Source organism: Rattus rattus, chromosome 2 (genome assembly GCF_011064425.1).
Source record: "Rattus rattus isolate New Zealand chromosome 2, Rrattus_CSIRO_v1, whole genome shotgun sequence".
NCBI classification, from domain to species: Eukaryota; Metazoa; Chordata; class Mammalia; order Rodentia; family Muridae; genus Rattus; species Rattus rattus.
In genome coordinates this window covers 1284850-1301220 of record NC_046155.1, presented here as the reverse complement: position 1 = coordinate 1301220, position 16371 = coordinate 1284850, and the positions used below count along the sequence as shown (strand labels likewise).

At 51.6% G+C, this 16371-nt stretch overlaps 1 protein-coding gene across 1 annotated transcript; it reads left to right on the top strand.

The window, feature by feature from the left end:
- Nucleotides 1-1729: 1729 nt before the first annotated feature.
- On the top strand, nt 1730-16325 carry Pygm (glycogen phosphorylase, muscle associated). Its single transcript, XM_032891046.1, has 20 exons — nt 1730-2017; nt 3032-3133; nt 3214-3292; nt 3372-3475; nt 3740-3871; nt 5443-5554; nt 5647-5729; nt 6115-6258; nt 6515-6607; nt 6808-6954; nt 7098-7261; nt 7606-7720; nt 8239-8340; nt 8668-8815; nt 10005-10063; nt 10174-10315; nt 11045-11252; nt 15445-15579; nt 15734-15800; nt 15911-16325. The coding sequence occupies exons 1-20, from the start codon at nt 1775-1777 to the stop codon at nt 16058-16060; spliced, it is 2529 nt and encodes an 842-aa protein (XP_032746937.1). The 5' UTR covers nt 1730-1774; the 3' UTR covers nt 16061-16325.
- The last annotated feature ends 46 nt before the right edge of the window (nt 16326-16371 follow it).

The following is a 16371-nucleotide window of genomic DNA, read 5'->3' as shown; positions in this document are numbered from 1 at the left end:
GAACACCCAGTTCTTCCCCTCAGTCAGCCTGCTACCCTGGAGGCACAGCCAGCTTTTGAATTAGCCCAAGGGCCTAGGTTCTGTTCCCTCAAAGAAGCAGGAGGAGCTAATGTCTGTCTCCCCACCCCCAGTCCCTAATTTAGGAGGCAACAGCTCATGAAGCAGGAGTTTTATTCAAGAGTATATGTTTAATAAAGGAGTCCAAGATTCAGTCCAGTAAAACAATCAGCCTATGAACACACAACAAGGCAAGAAATGAGCTGCAAATGGAGACAGCCTAAGACTAGAAGGCAGAGCCTGAAGGCTGTAAAGGGAAGTGGAGAAAAGGTACAGAAGAGGCTCCTTGAAGTCACAAAGCTAACACAGAATCCCTGCCCACTGTATAGCCTGGATGGGGAACAGGAAGACAGAAAGCCTCCAGTCACCTACCTGCTGTTATCCAGAATTTGGTTATTTAGTTGGGTTTTGTGGTGGTAGAAATTGAGTGTAGGGCCTAGGCAAGTGCTCTAACATTGAGCTATATCCCAGCCCTCTATTTTGAGATTGTTAGATATGGTGCATGCCTTTAATCCCAGCACTTGAGAGGCAGAGGCAGGCAGATCTCTGTGAGTTGGAGGCCAGCCTGGTCAAGAGAGAAAGTTTCAGGAAAGCCAAGGCAACACCAAGAAACCCTGTCTTGAAATACCATAAACAAAATAAAAACTAAAAATAGAAGACTTTGAACTTGTGGTCCTACTGTATCAGCTTCCTAAGTGACATTCCAGGCTGGTAACACTCTGTTTCTCCCATGTCATGAACTGGGGATTGCTGTCTTTCACCCCTGCAGACCACAGGACCATACGGAGTAACTCCTGCTTTAGGCTGCAGCCTCAGGCAAAGCTGTCCTGTAACCTGACCATCTCTCTGGAAAAGGTCACTTCAGAGCTCCTTGAAGGACAGCAACAGGGGGAAGCTCAGAGCCACTGGGCTTTGGTGGGGGCGGGGCGAAAGCAGTGGCTCTCCACCTCAGTCATTGTCCTCCCCCACAGCACTCCCTGCAGCCCAGGGGTTTGGCCTCTCTCCACAGCGGCCAGCCTCTTCTGTACTAGCAGTACCTCTGTTTAGGACACTCATTCTCAGCTTATGGTTCTCTTGTGCATACTTACAACCTCTCTATCTTCATGCAGCCGTGGACTATGTCCCTGCACGTGAGAAGTGGCTGTGGCCAGTTTGGTAGCCACTTCATCCTGCCCCTGTGGTGTGGTATTGTAGGCAAATGTCACAGACAAGCCCTGCTGCTCTGAGGAAAGGAGGAAGTGTCTTGCACTTGTGACAACCCTTTGGCCTCTAAAGAGGGTCCACAGTCCAGCCCCACCTTTCATCTGTAGCTCAAGAAAGGACCCAGATTGAATAATGTTTTAGACAAAGTCTCAACCAGAATGATTTAGGCAAGCCTCAGACCTTCCAGATTAGCCTAGCTCTGTTTGAAGTACCCTGCTCCAATCTTCCAATAGCCAGGGCCAGTAGACAAGGCCAAGAAGGCTCGGGAAACCTGGAAGAAGTGGGTCAGCTGTGAACACACCCCTCCCTGGCCTGTTCCTCCCTCCTCTCTTCTCCACTTGCCCCCAAAATAGCTCCCTGAGCTTCACGGCCAAGACCCTCCCACGTCCGGGGAGGCGTGGCATGCTGCCCTGAGCCAGGCTTTAAATCCCCTCACAGCTGGGGGGCAGCTCCACTCCCTGGTTGGAGGCACCGAAGCCATCATCTGTCCTGTTCGGCCCACCCTCCCGCAGCCATGTCCAGGCCTCTTTCAGACCAGGATAAGAGAAAGCAAATCAGTGTTCGTGGCCTAGCCGGCGTGGAAAATGTGTCTGACCTGAAAAAGAACTTCAACCGCCACCTACATTTCACCCTGGTCAAGGATCGCAATGTGGCCACTCCGAGAGATTACTATTTCGCGCTGGCTCACACCGTGCGGGACCACCTCGTGGGACGCTGGATCCGCACACAGCAGCATTACTACGAAAAGGACCCCAAGGTGCTTCAGGAGGGGACACCCTGGGTGGGAAATTAGCTGGGAGTAGGGCCTGGCAGAGAACTGAGATATCTCAAGCAAGTTGTAGTCCCTTCCTGAGGTCCAAGTTTCCTACAGCAAAATAAGTTGCTGTTTTAGGAATCTGGGATTGGGGGATCTAGGGGTGCTGGACAGAAATACTGATGAGGGAGACCTAAGGGTGCTCAGAGTAGGCAGGCTACACATGTGTCAGACATGGTTGGAGGGGCTGCTGGTGAGCAGGAAATGTATACCCCTGTGGCCCAATTTGGACCTGGCATGGAAGGACATGTCATCAAATGTATGCATAGCACAGTCTGCTTGTGTCACAGGCAGGGCAAAGCTGGGGCAGCTGGTGTGGCAGGTATCAAGTATCCGGTAGGGTCATTCGTAAATGTCAGGAACCTAACACCCCCAACCGGAGTGGGGGAGGGCCAGGGGGACCCAGGAAATGGGGAGACAGTGCCTTCAGCATCTTCATGCTTCTGCTCATCTCCTGACTGAGGCTTAGGGGTGAAGGGGAACAGCACGGCAGGCATGGACAAAAGGCAGTTCCAGCCCTGAGTCACCATGTGACCTTGAAAATGACTCTTTCCTCTGGGCCTTTGCAATGTCTTCTTGGGGAGCACTCAGAGCTGCTTCTCAATGTCCTGACTTCCTGATGGGCTACACTAGGAGGGGTATGTACCTCGAAAGGGGTTCCCGCTTCTCACAATCACCTTAATCCCGGAGAAAGGCCTGGCCAGCCTTATACTCTAGGAGAGGAAACAGACCTTTCAGAGGAATACAGTGACCAACACCTCTCCTTTCTGTTGGGCCCTGAAGTCTGAAATAGCTACTCTGAGCAGGCAGAAAGGACCCGGTGGGTGACAGAGATGAGATATGCTGGGGCCTGGGTGTAGGGCAGGAGGGTGAGCTGAGCGGTCAGATCCAGCCGTTCCTGCCTGAATGTCAGTGGGGTAGTCCTGATCCCTCTTCCGTTTGCCTGTCTCTGGGCAGAGGATCTACTACCTGTCTTTGGAGTTCTACATGGGGCGGACACTGCAGAACACCATGGTGAACCTGGCCTTGGAGAATGCCTGCGACGAGGCCACCTACCAGGTGGGAGAAGCTCTTAAGGTTGGGGGTGGTACTTAGGCTGGCACTTGGGCCTGATGGCTGCCACCCCTTCCTTCCCTTAGCTGGGCCTGGACATGGAGGAGCTGGAGGAGATCGAGGAGGATGCAGGGTTGGGCAATGGAGGCCTGGGTCGCCTGGCAGGTGAGTACATAGCTTGTGGGGGTTGGTCAGAGGGGTTTCTTACGTTGGATCCCTGATGCCAACTTCCCTGAACTCGTAGCTTGCTTCCTGGACTCCATGGCTACACTGGGGCTAGCTGCCTATGGCTACGGGATCCGCTATGAGTTTGGGATTTTTAATCAGAAGATCTGTGGGGGCTGGCAGGTAAGCCACCTAGTCCCCAACCTTGTGATAGAGAGGTTCACCATTGGGTCATCCATCTGTGGATAGGTTCAGATCCCACCCCAACTCCTTAGATAAACATCCCTTTCTCTTGACCCTTGCTTCAAAGCCTGGTGACCCCTGTGGCCAACCCCTGTGGAATGATTGGGACATACCGTGTCCTGCTGGTCGCTCCACCTTAACCCACTACTCACAGTATGTGAGGACCTGGAGCTCATGTCACCTATGTTCTCCCCAATCCTCTAGATGGAAGAAGCTGATGACTGGCTTCGCTATGGCAACCCCTGGGAGAAGGCCCGCCCAGAGTTCACGCTGCCTGTGCACTTCTATGGTCGAGTGGAGCACACCAGCCAGGGTGCCAAGTGGGTGGACACACAGGTGAAGATGAACAGAGCCACAGGTTCTGGTGGGGGGACTCAGTGAGAGGCAGAAAGGAGGAGGGATCCCCGAGAAAATAGGACACAGGAAAAGAGGTGGAAGGGTACTGAACCCCCTGCCATTTTACAAAGGTGGACACTGAGGCTCAGATAGGTCAAGAGAGTTACTGGAGGCCACACAGCCAGAGTGGGGAGACACCAGCCAGGGTTATCTAGGAGAGCAGGCAAACTTCAACCCTGGAAGGAGGAGTGAAATACCTCTCCTCCAGCAGCACTGCACCCTGGCTAGCTCCTTTCCTCCACGCAAGACTTAGCAGGGTGATTGTTGTCATCTCTGCATACCTGCGCTGGGGACTTGAGGAAGACAACAGGCCCCAGAGGGAGGCAGGAAAGAAAATGGGACCTCTTGGGTAGAACCGGCATGCTCGAAGCCACACAAGTCAAGGGAGTCTGAAAGGCCACCTGGATGCCCAGTCAGTCTCCTCCAGGGCTGCATGAGAACCCCGAGACCTCGGAAATGGTGTTTATTACTCGTTCATCTCTGCCTGGGTCTAGTCAGGGCGACGGTAGCACATGCCGGGTGCCCCAGGCAGTCCGGCACATTTAGCTCTGGCTGAAAAGTTGCAAACCTGACTCCCTCTGGCTTTCAACCTGCTGTCTGTGCAGACAGTCCCTCTGTCTCTCTCACCTGCATTCATCTCTGCCCCACCAAGGGTGTTACTTGGTGTCTGGGAGGGAAGGTGAGACCCCATATAGGACTCCCTTGGAGGTGCCACTGGCATTGTGGTAGCTGGCGGTTCTGTGTAGCAAATTGGTACTTACAGATCATGGGAGGTGGGCTGGCTGGCATAGGTTACTGCTAACTAGCCCAGTGGCTACCTAGATGTAAGACCTCTGGATAGACTTGACTAATGTGTAATCTTCATCCTGAACCCAAGATCCCCCAGTGCTCTCCTGAGTCCATTGTGGTCTCACTTGATCAGGCCAGGATGTGGAGCAGCCACCAACAGAGACTCACTGTGGCTTCTGTATTTGTCACTCTCCCTTCCCATAATCCTCATGACAGTCCAAAGAGGCAGGTGTTGGGATTTCCTGTGGGGATGCTGGAGAGGCCTTATTTAATTTCTCACTGCAGGGCTGAGGACTGAGAGGCCCTCGCGCCTGTATTGCACAACTGAGCTATATAATCCTTAGCCCTTTTTAAATTTTTTTTCTTGACAAGGGCCTCACTACATTATCCAGACTGGTCTTGAACTCACCCAGTAACCTAGGCAAGCCTTGAACTTATGATCCTCTGGCCTTAGCTTCTTCAGTGGCTGGGATTCCAGGCTGTCCCAGCAGGCCTGGCATCTTATAGATGAGGCTCATAGAGGTTCCACGACTTGCTTCTAGGACTCCAGCTGGTAAGCCTCACTGGGGGAACCGTAGTCTGCCTTGGGCATTGGCAGAGTTCAGTGACAGCAGTTTGAACTTCAGCTCTTGGTGGGCGAGTCCCCACAAACCAGACTCAGGTACTCTTCAGGGTTGAACCCTGACAGCCCGTGCAGCTTCTGACCCGGTTGCCCCCTGTAGGTAGTGTTGGCCATGCCCTATGACACTCCTGTGCCTGGCTATCGAAACAACGTTGTCAACACCATGCGCCTCTGGTCGGCTAAGGCACCTAATGACTTCAACCTCAAGGACTGTGAGTCCCTCTGCTGGTAGCTGGCAGCCCTTGTTACCCCTGCTTGGCCCATGCCCAGCCCCAGTCTCATTCTGACCCACTCTGTCCCACAGTCAACGTTGGCGGCTACATCCAGGCTGTGCTGGACCGAAACCTGGCTGAGAACATCTCACGTGTTTTGTACCCCAATGATAACGTGCGTTGCCCTTCAAACTGGAGACTGGAAGCCCAAAACCTTGGGGAGGGACAGGGGAGCTAGGGGACCTTGGCATCAATCCTACTCCTTTATTGCTGTCCCTGTGTGTCCTATCAAGTCCTTTGAGTCCTGAGGGAGGGGTTGGGTATGACATTTCCTGAGAGCTGTTTTACCTGAGGAACCCTCACAGGACTCCTGGTTCATCTGTGTCTTTCTGATACCGTCTGCTATAGTTTACTTGGTGGGGCAAAGACCCCTGGGTCCAGAAGGTGGGGACAATCTAGGGTTCTGGGACATTGTGTGGTAGGGGGCTCTCCTGGTCACACACACAGTAGTTTGGGGCCCAGACCCTGCCATCTCAACTGCACTCTGCCTTGCACCTTAGTTCTTTGAAGGGAAGGAATTGCGGCTGAAGCAGGAGTACTTCGTGGTGGCCGCCACCCTCCAGGACATCATTCGCCGCTTCAAGTCCTCCAAGTTTGGCTGCCGTGATCCTGTGCGCACAAACTTTGATGCCTTCCCTGATAAGGTAGCATGCTGGCCTGAAGGCCTTTGTCTCCCTCTCTCTTGAGTCCCATGGCCTCCTCCTTCCAGCCTCAATTCACAGATGAGCGGAGGCTGGGAGTGCGATGGCTCCGCTCAGGATCTTCAGGCTCCAGGGAAACCAGCCAGCTGCCACCGTGCCTAGTCCCAGCCCAGCCACAGAACTTCATCTGGCCTTTTGGGGACTCTGAAGGGGCAAAGAGCATTCACAACCCATCCTAACTTGCCGCTCCTTCCCACAGGTGGCCATCCAGCTCAACGACACCCACCCTTCTTTGGCCATCCCTGAACTGATGAGGATTCTGGTGGACCTGGAACGACTGGACTGGGACAAGGTGGGTATCAGCCACTTCACCCTTACAGGAGCCACTCTGTCCCAGGGTCTCCTTACTAGTGTGAGGTGGAAGGTCAGCAGTGCACTGAACAAGTACTGTGGACCAGAGAGCTCGCTGAAACCCGGCTGGGCCCTGGGGGTAGCCATACATTGCACAGCGGGTGGAGAACATCTGTCCTCACTTACTGCATTATATGCCAGGCCTGGGATGTGACAGTGAAGACCTGTGCCTACACCAACCACACAGTGCTGCCTGAAGCCCTGGAGCGCTGGCCAGTGCACCTCATGGAGACACTGCTTCCCCGCCATCTGCAGATCATTTATGAGATCAACCAGCGTTTCCTTAATGTGAGCTGGGGTGGCATGATAGAGGGTCCCCAGCCTTGACGTCAGGAAGCCTGTGGGCTGAGTCTGTGGGGTTGAGGGAGGGGAGCTAGAGACTAATCCTGGCCCGGATCCCGATCTCAGCTCTGGGCTCTTTCCGGGCACAGCGGGTGGCGGCCGCATTCCCTGGGGACGTAGATAGGCTGCGGCGCATGTCACTCGTGGAGGAAGGAGCGGTGAAACGCATCAACATGGCACACCTGTGCATTGCTGGTTCCCACGCAGTCAACGGTGTGGCTCGCATCCATTCGGAGATCCTCAAGAAAACCATGTAAGCCTCTCCATAAACACCCACCCCCCAGCTGCTTCACGCTTCCGCTGCGTATAGGCCCCGCCCCTTCACCTGACACCAGCCAGGATTTCCTGGGCAGACCCAGGAAACGTTGAGCCCTTTCGCCCACCTCACGGTTGACTCATTCTTAGAACACACTAGCCTCTTTCCAATACAATCCTGCCCTAGATGACCCCCTCTTACAAACAGAACCCCTACCTGCCCCAGGTCAGCACCTGCATCCAAGCCTCTTTCAGGAAAAAAAAAAAAAAACTAAAGTGGGGAGCCAGGTAGGAGGGCGCTTAAGAGGTTAATGGTGACCCTCAGCCCATCCCAACCTGCAGCTTCAAGGACTTTTATGAGCTGGAGCCTCACAAGTTCCAGAACAAGACCAATGGCATCACCCCTCGGCGCTGGTTGGTTCTGTGTAACCCTGGGCTGGCAGAGGTCATTGCTGAGGTGAGAGATCACAGTGTGGCTGATAGGACCAATATAGGTCACTACGAGATAGTCAAGTGGGTAACTCCCTATACAGTGGCCCCAGCTGAGGGCTGCAATCCTGTGCTGTGTTCCCAAGGCTGGCATCCACTTGGAGGAAGGGGCACTGCTTTCTTACTTGAAAGAGCTTGCCCTCTGGCTAATAGATGACCTGGCTACATAGAGGCCAACCTCCTAGAGTTCACAGTCTAATGGAAAGTGTTGTCACGTCTGAAGGGAGACTGCAAAGGGGCAGAGGTTTGGTGGGGAGGCTGGACCAGGTCATGCCAACAGAAGTAAAGGCCAAAGGTCAGGAGGCCTGCTGGGGTCAGGCGGAGCAGTCACCCGAGGGCTCAGTGTTAGTGCAGGACAAAGATGGGTGTATTCGCATTCCTTTGGCTAGGAGGCTTTGGGAAGAGAAGTCCAAGGTGGAAGGGTCTAGTTCCTGGAGGAGTGAGGCCAGGATCGGGTGTTCTTGGCTGAAAGCTGTCTTCCCGCAGCGCATCGGTGAGGAGTACATCTCGGATCTGGACCAGCTGCGCAAGCTGCTCTCCTATGTGGATGATGAAGCCTTTATCCGTGATGTGGCCAAAGTGAAACAGGTGTGTGTGGGGGGCTGCAACCTGGGACTCCTGCCTCAGGGCTAGCATCTGGAGAGGACAGGAAGGGGCCTGATGGCTGGGTCAGGAGAGGCCACTAGAGTCCATCTCTCCGACTAGACTGTCCGTGGTGGGAGGCTACCTGCTATCATTGAGAGAATGCAGCACTGATCAATAATGCCTGCCTTGGTGCAGGAGCTGAGGGAGGTGGCAGCAGGCGCTTCATAGCATCTGTTTTCCTGGGTCTATGTGAGGGGAAACAGTGAGATCGTAAGGGTTTTTTTGGAGCTGAAGCGACACTGATGAGGCCTCTGCCCCCTCAATCTGTAGGAAAACAAGTTGAAATTCTCTGCGTACCTGGAGAGGGAATACAAAGTCCACATCAACCCCAACTCCCTCTTCGACGTCCAGGTGAAGAGGATTCATGAGTATAAACGCCAGCTTCTCAATTGCCTTCACATCATCACCTTGTATAACCGTGAGTGGCTGGGGCCAGGACTGGCTCTCTCAGAGCCCCACCAGTGGCTAGATCAGCACCTTCTGGGGGGCTGGTGACTACCCTTAGATGATACGGTGTCACTCCCACACCTTAGTTTCATTTCCTGTTGCTGTCATAAGATTTTCCCAACCAAAGCACTTAAGGAAAAAGGGGTTTAATATGGCTCAGCACTCCCGACTGCAGCCCGTCCCTGTGGGTAGATCAAGGCAGCAGGAACTTGAAGCAGCTAGTCACATGCCATCTTCAGTCGAGAGCAGAGAATCGGATCACGCCAGTTGCTCCCCCGGCCCCTTTCTGAGGCAGGATCTCCCTACATAGCCTCAGCTCGTCTGGAACTGTGTAGACCAGGGTCCTTGAGCTCACAGAGATCTGTCTGTCTTTCTGCCTTCTGAGTGCTGGTGCTGAAGGCATGCACTGTCATGTCAGATCCTTGGTTCTTACATAACTTTTTTAACATTTACTTATTTATTGCATGTTGCGTGTGTATATGTGTGCATACCATGACACATCGCACCCATGGAGGATAACTTTCTTTCTCTCCTTTTTTTTTAAACATTTATTTATTTATTATGTATACATCATACAGCTTTCTGCCTGCATGTATGCCTGCAGGCCAGAAGAGGGCACCAGACCTGATTATAGATGGTTGTGAGCCACCATGTGGTTGCTGGGAATTGAACTCAGGACCTCTGGAAGAGCAGTCAGTGCTCTTAACCTCTGAGCCATCTCTCCAGCCCGAGGATAACTTTCAAGAGTCAGTTCTCTCCTTCTACCCTGTGCGTTCCAGGGTTTGAACTCAGGTCATCAGACTTGGCAGCCAGTGCCTTGACTGCTAAACCGTCTTGCTGGTCCTGCTTTCTCCACTCTCACACAGCACAGAATATGCTCCTTAGGGATAAGTGTCACCCCTCCATTAATCTAATCGAGACGATGACCTCTTACCGACATGGCCTCTCCTGCACCCCGCCAGCTGATTCTAGATTTTGTCGAGTTGACAGCATTAACCATCCCATCCCACACCACGGAACAAACGGAGGCTCAGTGAAGGTGACACATGACAGACACAGAGCAAAGCGATCAACCCATGCTCGCACTGTCCCTGTCCCAGCCCTGGCCTTGGCTGCCTGTGTTGTTAAGCACCCAGGCCTGATGTTTCTCTTCTCTACAGGCATCAAAAGGGAGCCCAATAGGTTCATGGTGCCAAGGACTATCATGATCGGAGGCAAGGTGAGAAGCCTAGGGCAGATTGCCCCTGGGCCTTGAACATAGGCCTGGGCGGTCACGAGATGAAGCTGTGGGGAAGGAGGGTGAAAGTCTGACCCCAGACTGTCCCGCAGGCTGCACCCGGGTACCACATGGCTAAGATGATCATCAAGCTTATCACCGCCATTGGGGATGTGGTCAACCACGACCCTGCGGTGGGAGACCGCCTCCGAGTGATCTTCCTGGAGAACTACCGAGTCTCACTGGCTGAGAAAGGTGGGTGCTGCAGTGGCTGCAGAGGAGCTCTGACTAGTTCAGTGCCCGAGGAGGCGTTGGCCATCTTTTCCTGGCCTGTGGTCAGGGTAAAGAAGAAATTGGAGGGGCTGGAGAGATGGCTGAGTGGATAAGAGCACTGGTTGTTCTTCCAGATGATCTGGGGTTGATTCCCAGCACCCACGTGGCCGTTTATAGCCTTCTGTAACTGCGGTCTTAGGAGATCTGATGCCCTCTTCTGGCCACTGCAGGCACTGTGTGCAGGTAGTACATATACATGCAGGCAAAATGCCCCATCCGTACAAAATAAAATAAAAATTAATTAAAAAATAAAATGGCATTGAAAAATGACTCAGGAAGACCACACACACACACACACACACACACACACACACACACACACACCATACATGTACAAGGAAACCAAACAAAACCTGAAAAAAACTATATCAATGGAAAGATCACAAGATCACACAGTGAGTTTAAGGCCAGCCTGGTGCACACAGGGAGTTCCAGGGTTCCAGGTTAGCTGGGGCTATATGATGAAGCCCAGAGTCAAAGGACAAAAACAGTAGAGGGACAGGTCCAGGTTAGAATCTATAAAAGGCTGGGTTGAGGATGAGAGACTTGGATGGGAAACTCTCATAGGTTGGTGCAGAGAGGTCTCTGAATCTGGGCCTAACTCAGCCAGGCAGGGCTCTTCCTGGGGCTGACCTTGTGTTTCTCCTGCAGTTATTCCCGCCGCTGACCTCTCAGAGCAGATCTCCACCGCGGGCACTGAGGCCTCAGGCACTGGCAACATGAAGTTCATGCTCAACGGGGCTCTGACCATCGGCACCATGGATGGTGCCAACGTGGAGATGGCAGAGGAGGCCGGGGAAGATAACTTCTTCATCTTCGGCATGCGGGTGGAGGACGTGGAAAGGCTGGACCAGAGAGGGTATGGGGTCAGGCGTGTCAGAGCGAATGGCTACAGTCAAGAGGCATGCTGGGAGAGACTGACTGGCCTGTGTAACACCTTAGTTATGGTTGCCGAGACACTTGGAAGCTAGAGGGGAGCTTGTGGCAAACAAGGTTAAAGAAGAGAAAGAAGGGAGTAACAGAAGGAGAGGGAAAGAAAGTTGAAATTTAATACCATTGTGAAATTGGAGGTAAAATTATATCATTAGCCTCCTGGACACTGCAGCAGAAAGGGACAAAGACTTAATAGTGATAAAGTGACCCTTCAAAGGAAACACTTTCCTGGCATTACTGTTTTGTTTGTTTGCTTTTTAAGACGGGTTTTCTCTGTGTAGCTCTGGCTGTCCTGGAACTTTTTCTATAGACCAGGCTGCCCTCTTCTTTTTTTTTTTTAAAGGTTTATTTTATGCGTATGAGTACACGGTTGCTGTCTTCAGACACACCAGAAGAGGGCATCGCATTCCATTACAGATGGTTGTGAGCCACCATGTGGTTGCTGGGAATTGAACCGAGGACCTTTGGAAGAGCAGTCAGTGCTCTTAACCGCTGAGCCATTTCTCCAGCCCCAGGCTAACCTCTTCATATTTTAGATTTACTTGTTTTATTTTTATATGTATTTCTTTTATTATGTCTGTGTACCACATACGTCTCTTGCCTATGGAGGTTAGAGGGATCAGATCCTCTAGAACTCAAATTAAAGGTGATTGTGAGATGCTGTTGGGAACCTGGGTTCCCGGCAAGAACATCAAGTGCTCTTAACCACTGAGCCATCTTACCAGCTCAAATGTGATTTTTTTCTTTTAAAACTTACTTTTGTTATTTTTAAGTGTATGTGTGGGGATCTGTGCGAGTGAATGCCTCATGTGTGCAGAGGCCAGAAGATGTAGACTCTCCTGAGGCTGGAGTTACAGCTCTGAGCTGCTTGCTGTGGCTGCTGGGACAGAACTCAGGTCCTTCGGAATAGCAGCAAACACTCTTAACCATTAAGCCATCTCTCTAGTCTCCCACTGTGAAAAATTTAAATAAAAATACCTGGGTGCCATTTAAACCACATAAAAAGCCAAACGTGGCCCCAGCTGTGGGACAGGAGAGGAAGGAGAGCAGGCAGCTGCTTTGACTCCTTGACAAGCTCCAGGTCGGTGAGAGACCAGTGAGAGACCCTGCCTCAAAAGTGCAAGGAACTTGATGAACACCTAAAGTTGACCTCTGGCCTCACACACATGCATAGGTGCACACACACACACACACACACACACACACACACACACACACACAAAAATATGGTCATTAACTGGAAAAATACAAGGCTGGGGGAGATGGCTCAATAGATAGTGTTTGCCATGAGGACCAAAGGTTGGATTCCCAGCATCCACATAAAAGCCAGGCATAGCAAAAGCAGGAAAACCCCCAAAGCAAGCCTGCCAGCTAGAACAGCTGAATCAGCTACCTCAGAGTTCCGTGAGAGACTATGCCCAGGAAATTAAAGACAACTATTGTCTGCCTCTGGGAACACATACACATGCATGCATGTGCGCACGCGCGCGCGCACACACACACTCACGCTCGCACACACAGGTCCACACACATATCACAAACAAAAATGAGAGATACAGAACATCAAAGAAAATGATTGGTACCAGGCGTTGGTGGTACACAGCTTTAATCCCAGCATTCAAAGGCAGAGAGGCAGGGTCCTCTCTGTGAGTTTGAGGCCAGCCTGGTCTATATACAGAGCAAGTTCTAAGACAACCAGGGCTACATGAGAAACCCTATCTCCAAAACCAAAACCCCAAAACCTGGCATCTGTAATCTCCCATGCTTCACACAGCTCTGGAGGGCCCTGAACTCCTCTCCTCTGGCTTCCATCCCCGAGTGCTGGGATTACAAATGTGTACCACAACACCAGGCTGCCAAGTTTGTAAATGTTTAAATAGTGCTCTGTGCTGCAGGCAAGCTATATGTGTTTACAGATGTTTTTAAACTTACGTGTATGAGTGTTCTACCTGCATATGAGTCCTATGCCATGGGGCCAGAGTTGGATCCCCCAGGGCAGGAGTTACAGTTGTGAACTGTCCTGTGGGTGATGGGAATTGAACCCTGGTCTCTTGGAAGACCAACTTTCAGTGACTGAAGCATCTCTCCAGCTCCCCAGCCAAGCTATATTGTAACCAATTCTAAACCCCAGGGCATTAAAATGGAACTGTCTTAAATGCTATTGCAGGAAGCAAACTTTCCAATCAGTGCCCAGTTGTTTGATTATTACATTGAGAATTTTTAGGGGAGCCAGATAGTTGTAGCTTATGCCTTTAGTCCTAGTACTTGGGAGGCAGAGGCAGAAAGTTGCTGTTGAGTTCAAAGCCAGTCTGGTCTACACAGCAAGTTCCAGAATATCTAGACCTATACAATGAAACCCTAGCTCAAAAAGAGAAAAAACAAAAAGATATTAGGTTACTGTCCAATCCACTGCTTTATGTAGTGGGCAAAACAAGCTTTTTTTTTCCTGGCTGTCCTGGAACTCACTCTGTAGATCTGCCTGCTTCTGCCTCCTGACTGCTGGGATTAAAGGTGTATGTGTGTGTGTGTGTGTGTGTGTGTGTGTGTGTGTGTGTGTGTGTTAACTATTTATTTTGTGTATATGAGTACACTGTAGCTGTCTTGTGGTTCCTGGGAATTGAACTCAGGACCTCTGGAAGAGCAGTCAGTGCTCTTGACCACTGAGCCATCTCTCCAGCCCAAAGGTATGGTTTGTAAGAAGAGTCGAGGGTGAGTTTGGGATACATACTAGAAGGTAAATAGTTGTGGACCAAAAAGTTCTTGGGTCAGGCATATGGCTCAGGAGATAAGAGTGCTTGTGGTACAAGTCTGATGACCTGAACCCACGCAGAAGCATAGCACAAGTGTGTGAAATCCCAACAAGCTGGGAAAGAGAGGCACAGATGTGAGGCGGAGACTCAGAGGCTGGCAGGCTGGCTGACCTGTCTTACACGGTGTCAGAGACCCTGTCTCAGAAACAAGAAAGAAAGGTAGGGAAGAGCCTCTGAAGCTTGTCCTTCCTGGCGAGGCATGCTCACACCCCCACACAGAGACAAAAATGTGAGAGTTCCTAAGTCTCTGGCACAGAGTTTCAAATGCTTCTGGAAGGTTGGTACCAGTTTACACATCCACCAACAGCTTCAGAGAGCTGGCTGGCATTTACCGCTGAAAGAGCTTTTTCCTAGAAATTTCAGACTTTGAATGGGGCACGGTGGTGCCCACCTTTAACTCTGGAGGCAGAGGCAGGCAAATCTCTGTGAGTCTGAAGCCATCCTGATCTACATGGAGAGTTCTAGGCCAGACAGGCAATGTGGTAAGACCTTGCCTCAGAAAAAAAAGAAAAAAGGAAAGGAAAACAGACAAATAAAAGAAACCTCAGGGGTTGGGGATTTAGCTCAGTCTAGCAAGCGCAAGGCCCTGGGTTCGGTCCCCAGCTCCGAAAAAAAAAAGAAAAGGAAAAAAAAAAAAAAAAAAAAAAAAAAGAAACCTCAGATTTTGTTTCCTGGGCCCTAAGGTGCATTGAATGAGATCTGGGATGTTCAAGACCAGACTCCAATCTGGTCAATCTGACTGCAGAGGACAGGGTAGTGTGTCAGTGTGGAGACTGCACAGGCAAGGAGAGTCACAAAGCAGGGCAGTGCAGGGGTTGGATGGATGCTACCTTGAAAGTAAAGCGGGCACCAGCCTGTAATGAGCTCGTTCTCATTGTGGGAGTTTAGAGGCCACACCCGAGGATTCGCCTGTTAGAGGTGGGTTTGGGACAGTGGAAAAAGCTGCATGGAGGGTTTTGTTTTGTTTTGTGGTAGAGCTGGGGATGGAAGCCAGGGCCCTTCGCACACCAGGCAGGCACTTGGAAGATGGGTCCTTTCTTCGGAGTCTTGAGAACCAACATTTTGTGTTTCCTTTGTTTTGAAATTAGGGGTGTATGTTTGTGTGTATGTATGTGCACTGAGCCATCTCCCCAGCCCTGGATTCGTCTTTTGTCTTCTCTGAGCCTGAGTGTTTCTAACTACGAAGAGGGTGGAGAAAAGCTAACGTGGATTGGAGCTGGGGAGGCCCTGTGCCTCAGGTCTTCCCAGCTTTTCTCCGGAGGCTGGGGACCCCTTTGCAGGGAGCTGACCACAGACATGCTCTGGCAGGTACAATGCCCAGGAGTACTACGACCGGATTCCTGAGCTTCGGCAGATCATCGAACAGTTAAGCAGTGGCTTCTTCTCCCCTAAACAGCCTGACCTGTTCAAGGACATCGTCAACATGCTCATGCACCATGACCGGTGAGCTGGCTGACTAGGCTGCATGGAGGCTCGTGGATGAGCAGGGCTTGGGTGGATGGGGAAGCTGGCTGGGATTGTGGCTTCATTCACTCCTGCTGCGCCAAGGACTTGGCCTTTGACCTCACAGAGCTCTGGTCTCTCCTTTCTCCTCCAGGTTTAAAGTCTTTGCAGATTATGAGGAATACATTAAATGCCAGGACAAAGTCAGTGAGTTGTACAAGGTGAGGGGCCATCGGCCAGGAGCTGGCAGGGTTTGCCCCTGGCTGGGAATGAGGGAGAGGGGGCCAGCCTGCTGGTAGAATGAACCTAGAGATTCCCTTGCTGTCTACAGAACCCAAGAGAGTGGACACGGATGGTGATCAGGAACATAGCCACCTCTGGCAAGTTTTCCAGTGACCGCACCATTGCCCAGTATGCCCGGGAGATCTGGGGTGTTGAACCTTCTCGTCAGCGCCTGCCAGCCCCAGATGAGAAGATCTGAGCTTCCACACCAGACCCCATACCTGCCTTTGAGTCTGTTTGCAATTCCCGGGATCAGGCCCACTCCAGGGGTTGGGCCCCTGGAATTACATCTCTACCCTCCCCCTTTTGGAAGCCTCTTTTACCAGTCTCTAGGTCCTGATGCCAGTGTGACTAAAGACCCTGCCCTCTTCTTTTCCCTCAACTTCCTACCCCCTTTATTTATGTATGGGGTCTAACCAAGTGCACCCACTCCCCAATAAATCGACTCTCCATGACCTTCCTTACTCTTCTTTCTGTTGCAAAATATTTTTAGCTCTTGGAGAGCTTTAC

Coding starts and splice junctions, on each gene's coding strand:
- Pygm (XM_032891046.1), top strand. CDS start 1,775: ATGTCCAGGCCTCTTTCAGACCAGGATAAGAGAAAGCAAATCAGTGTT. Junction 5,555..5,646: donor TGACTTCAACCTCAAGGACT/GTGAGTCCCTCT, acceptor TCTGTCCCACAG/TCAACGTTGGCGGCTACATC. Junction 10,064..10,173: donor CTATCATGATCGGAGGCAAG/GTGAGAAGCCTA, acceptor ACTGTCCCGCAG/GCTGCACCCGGGTACCACAT.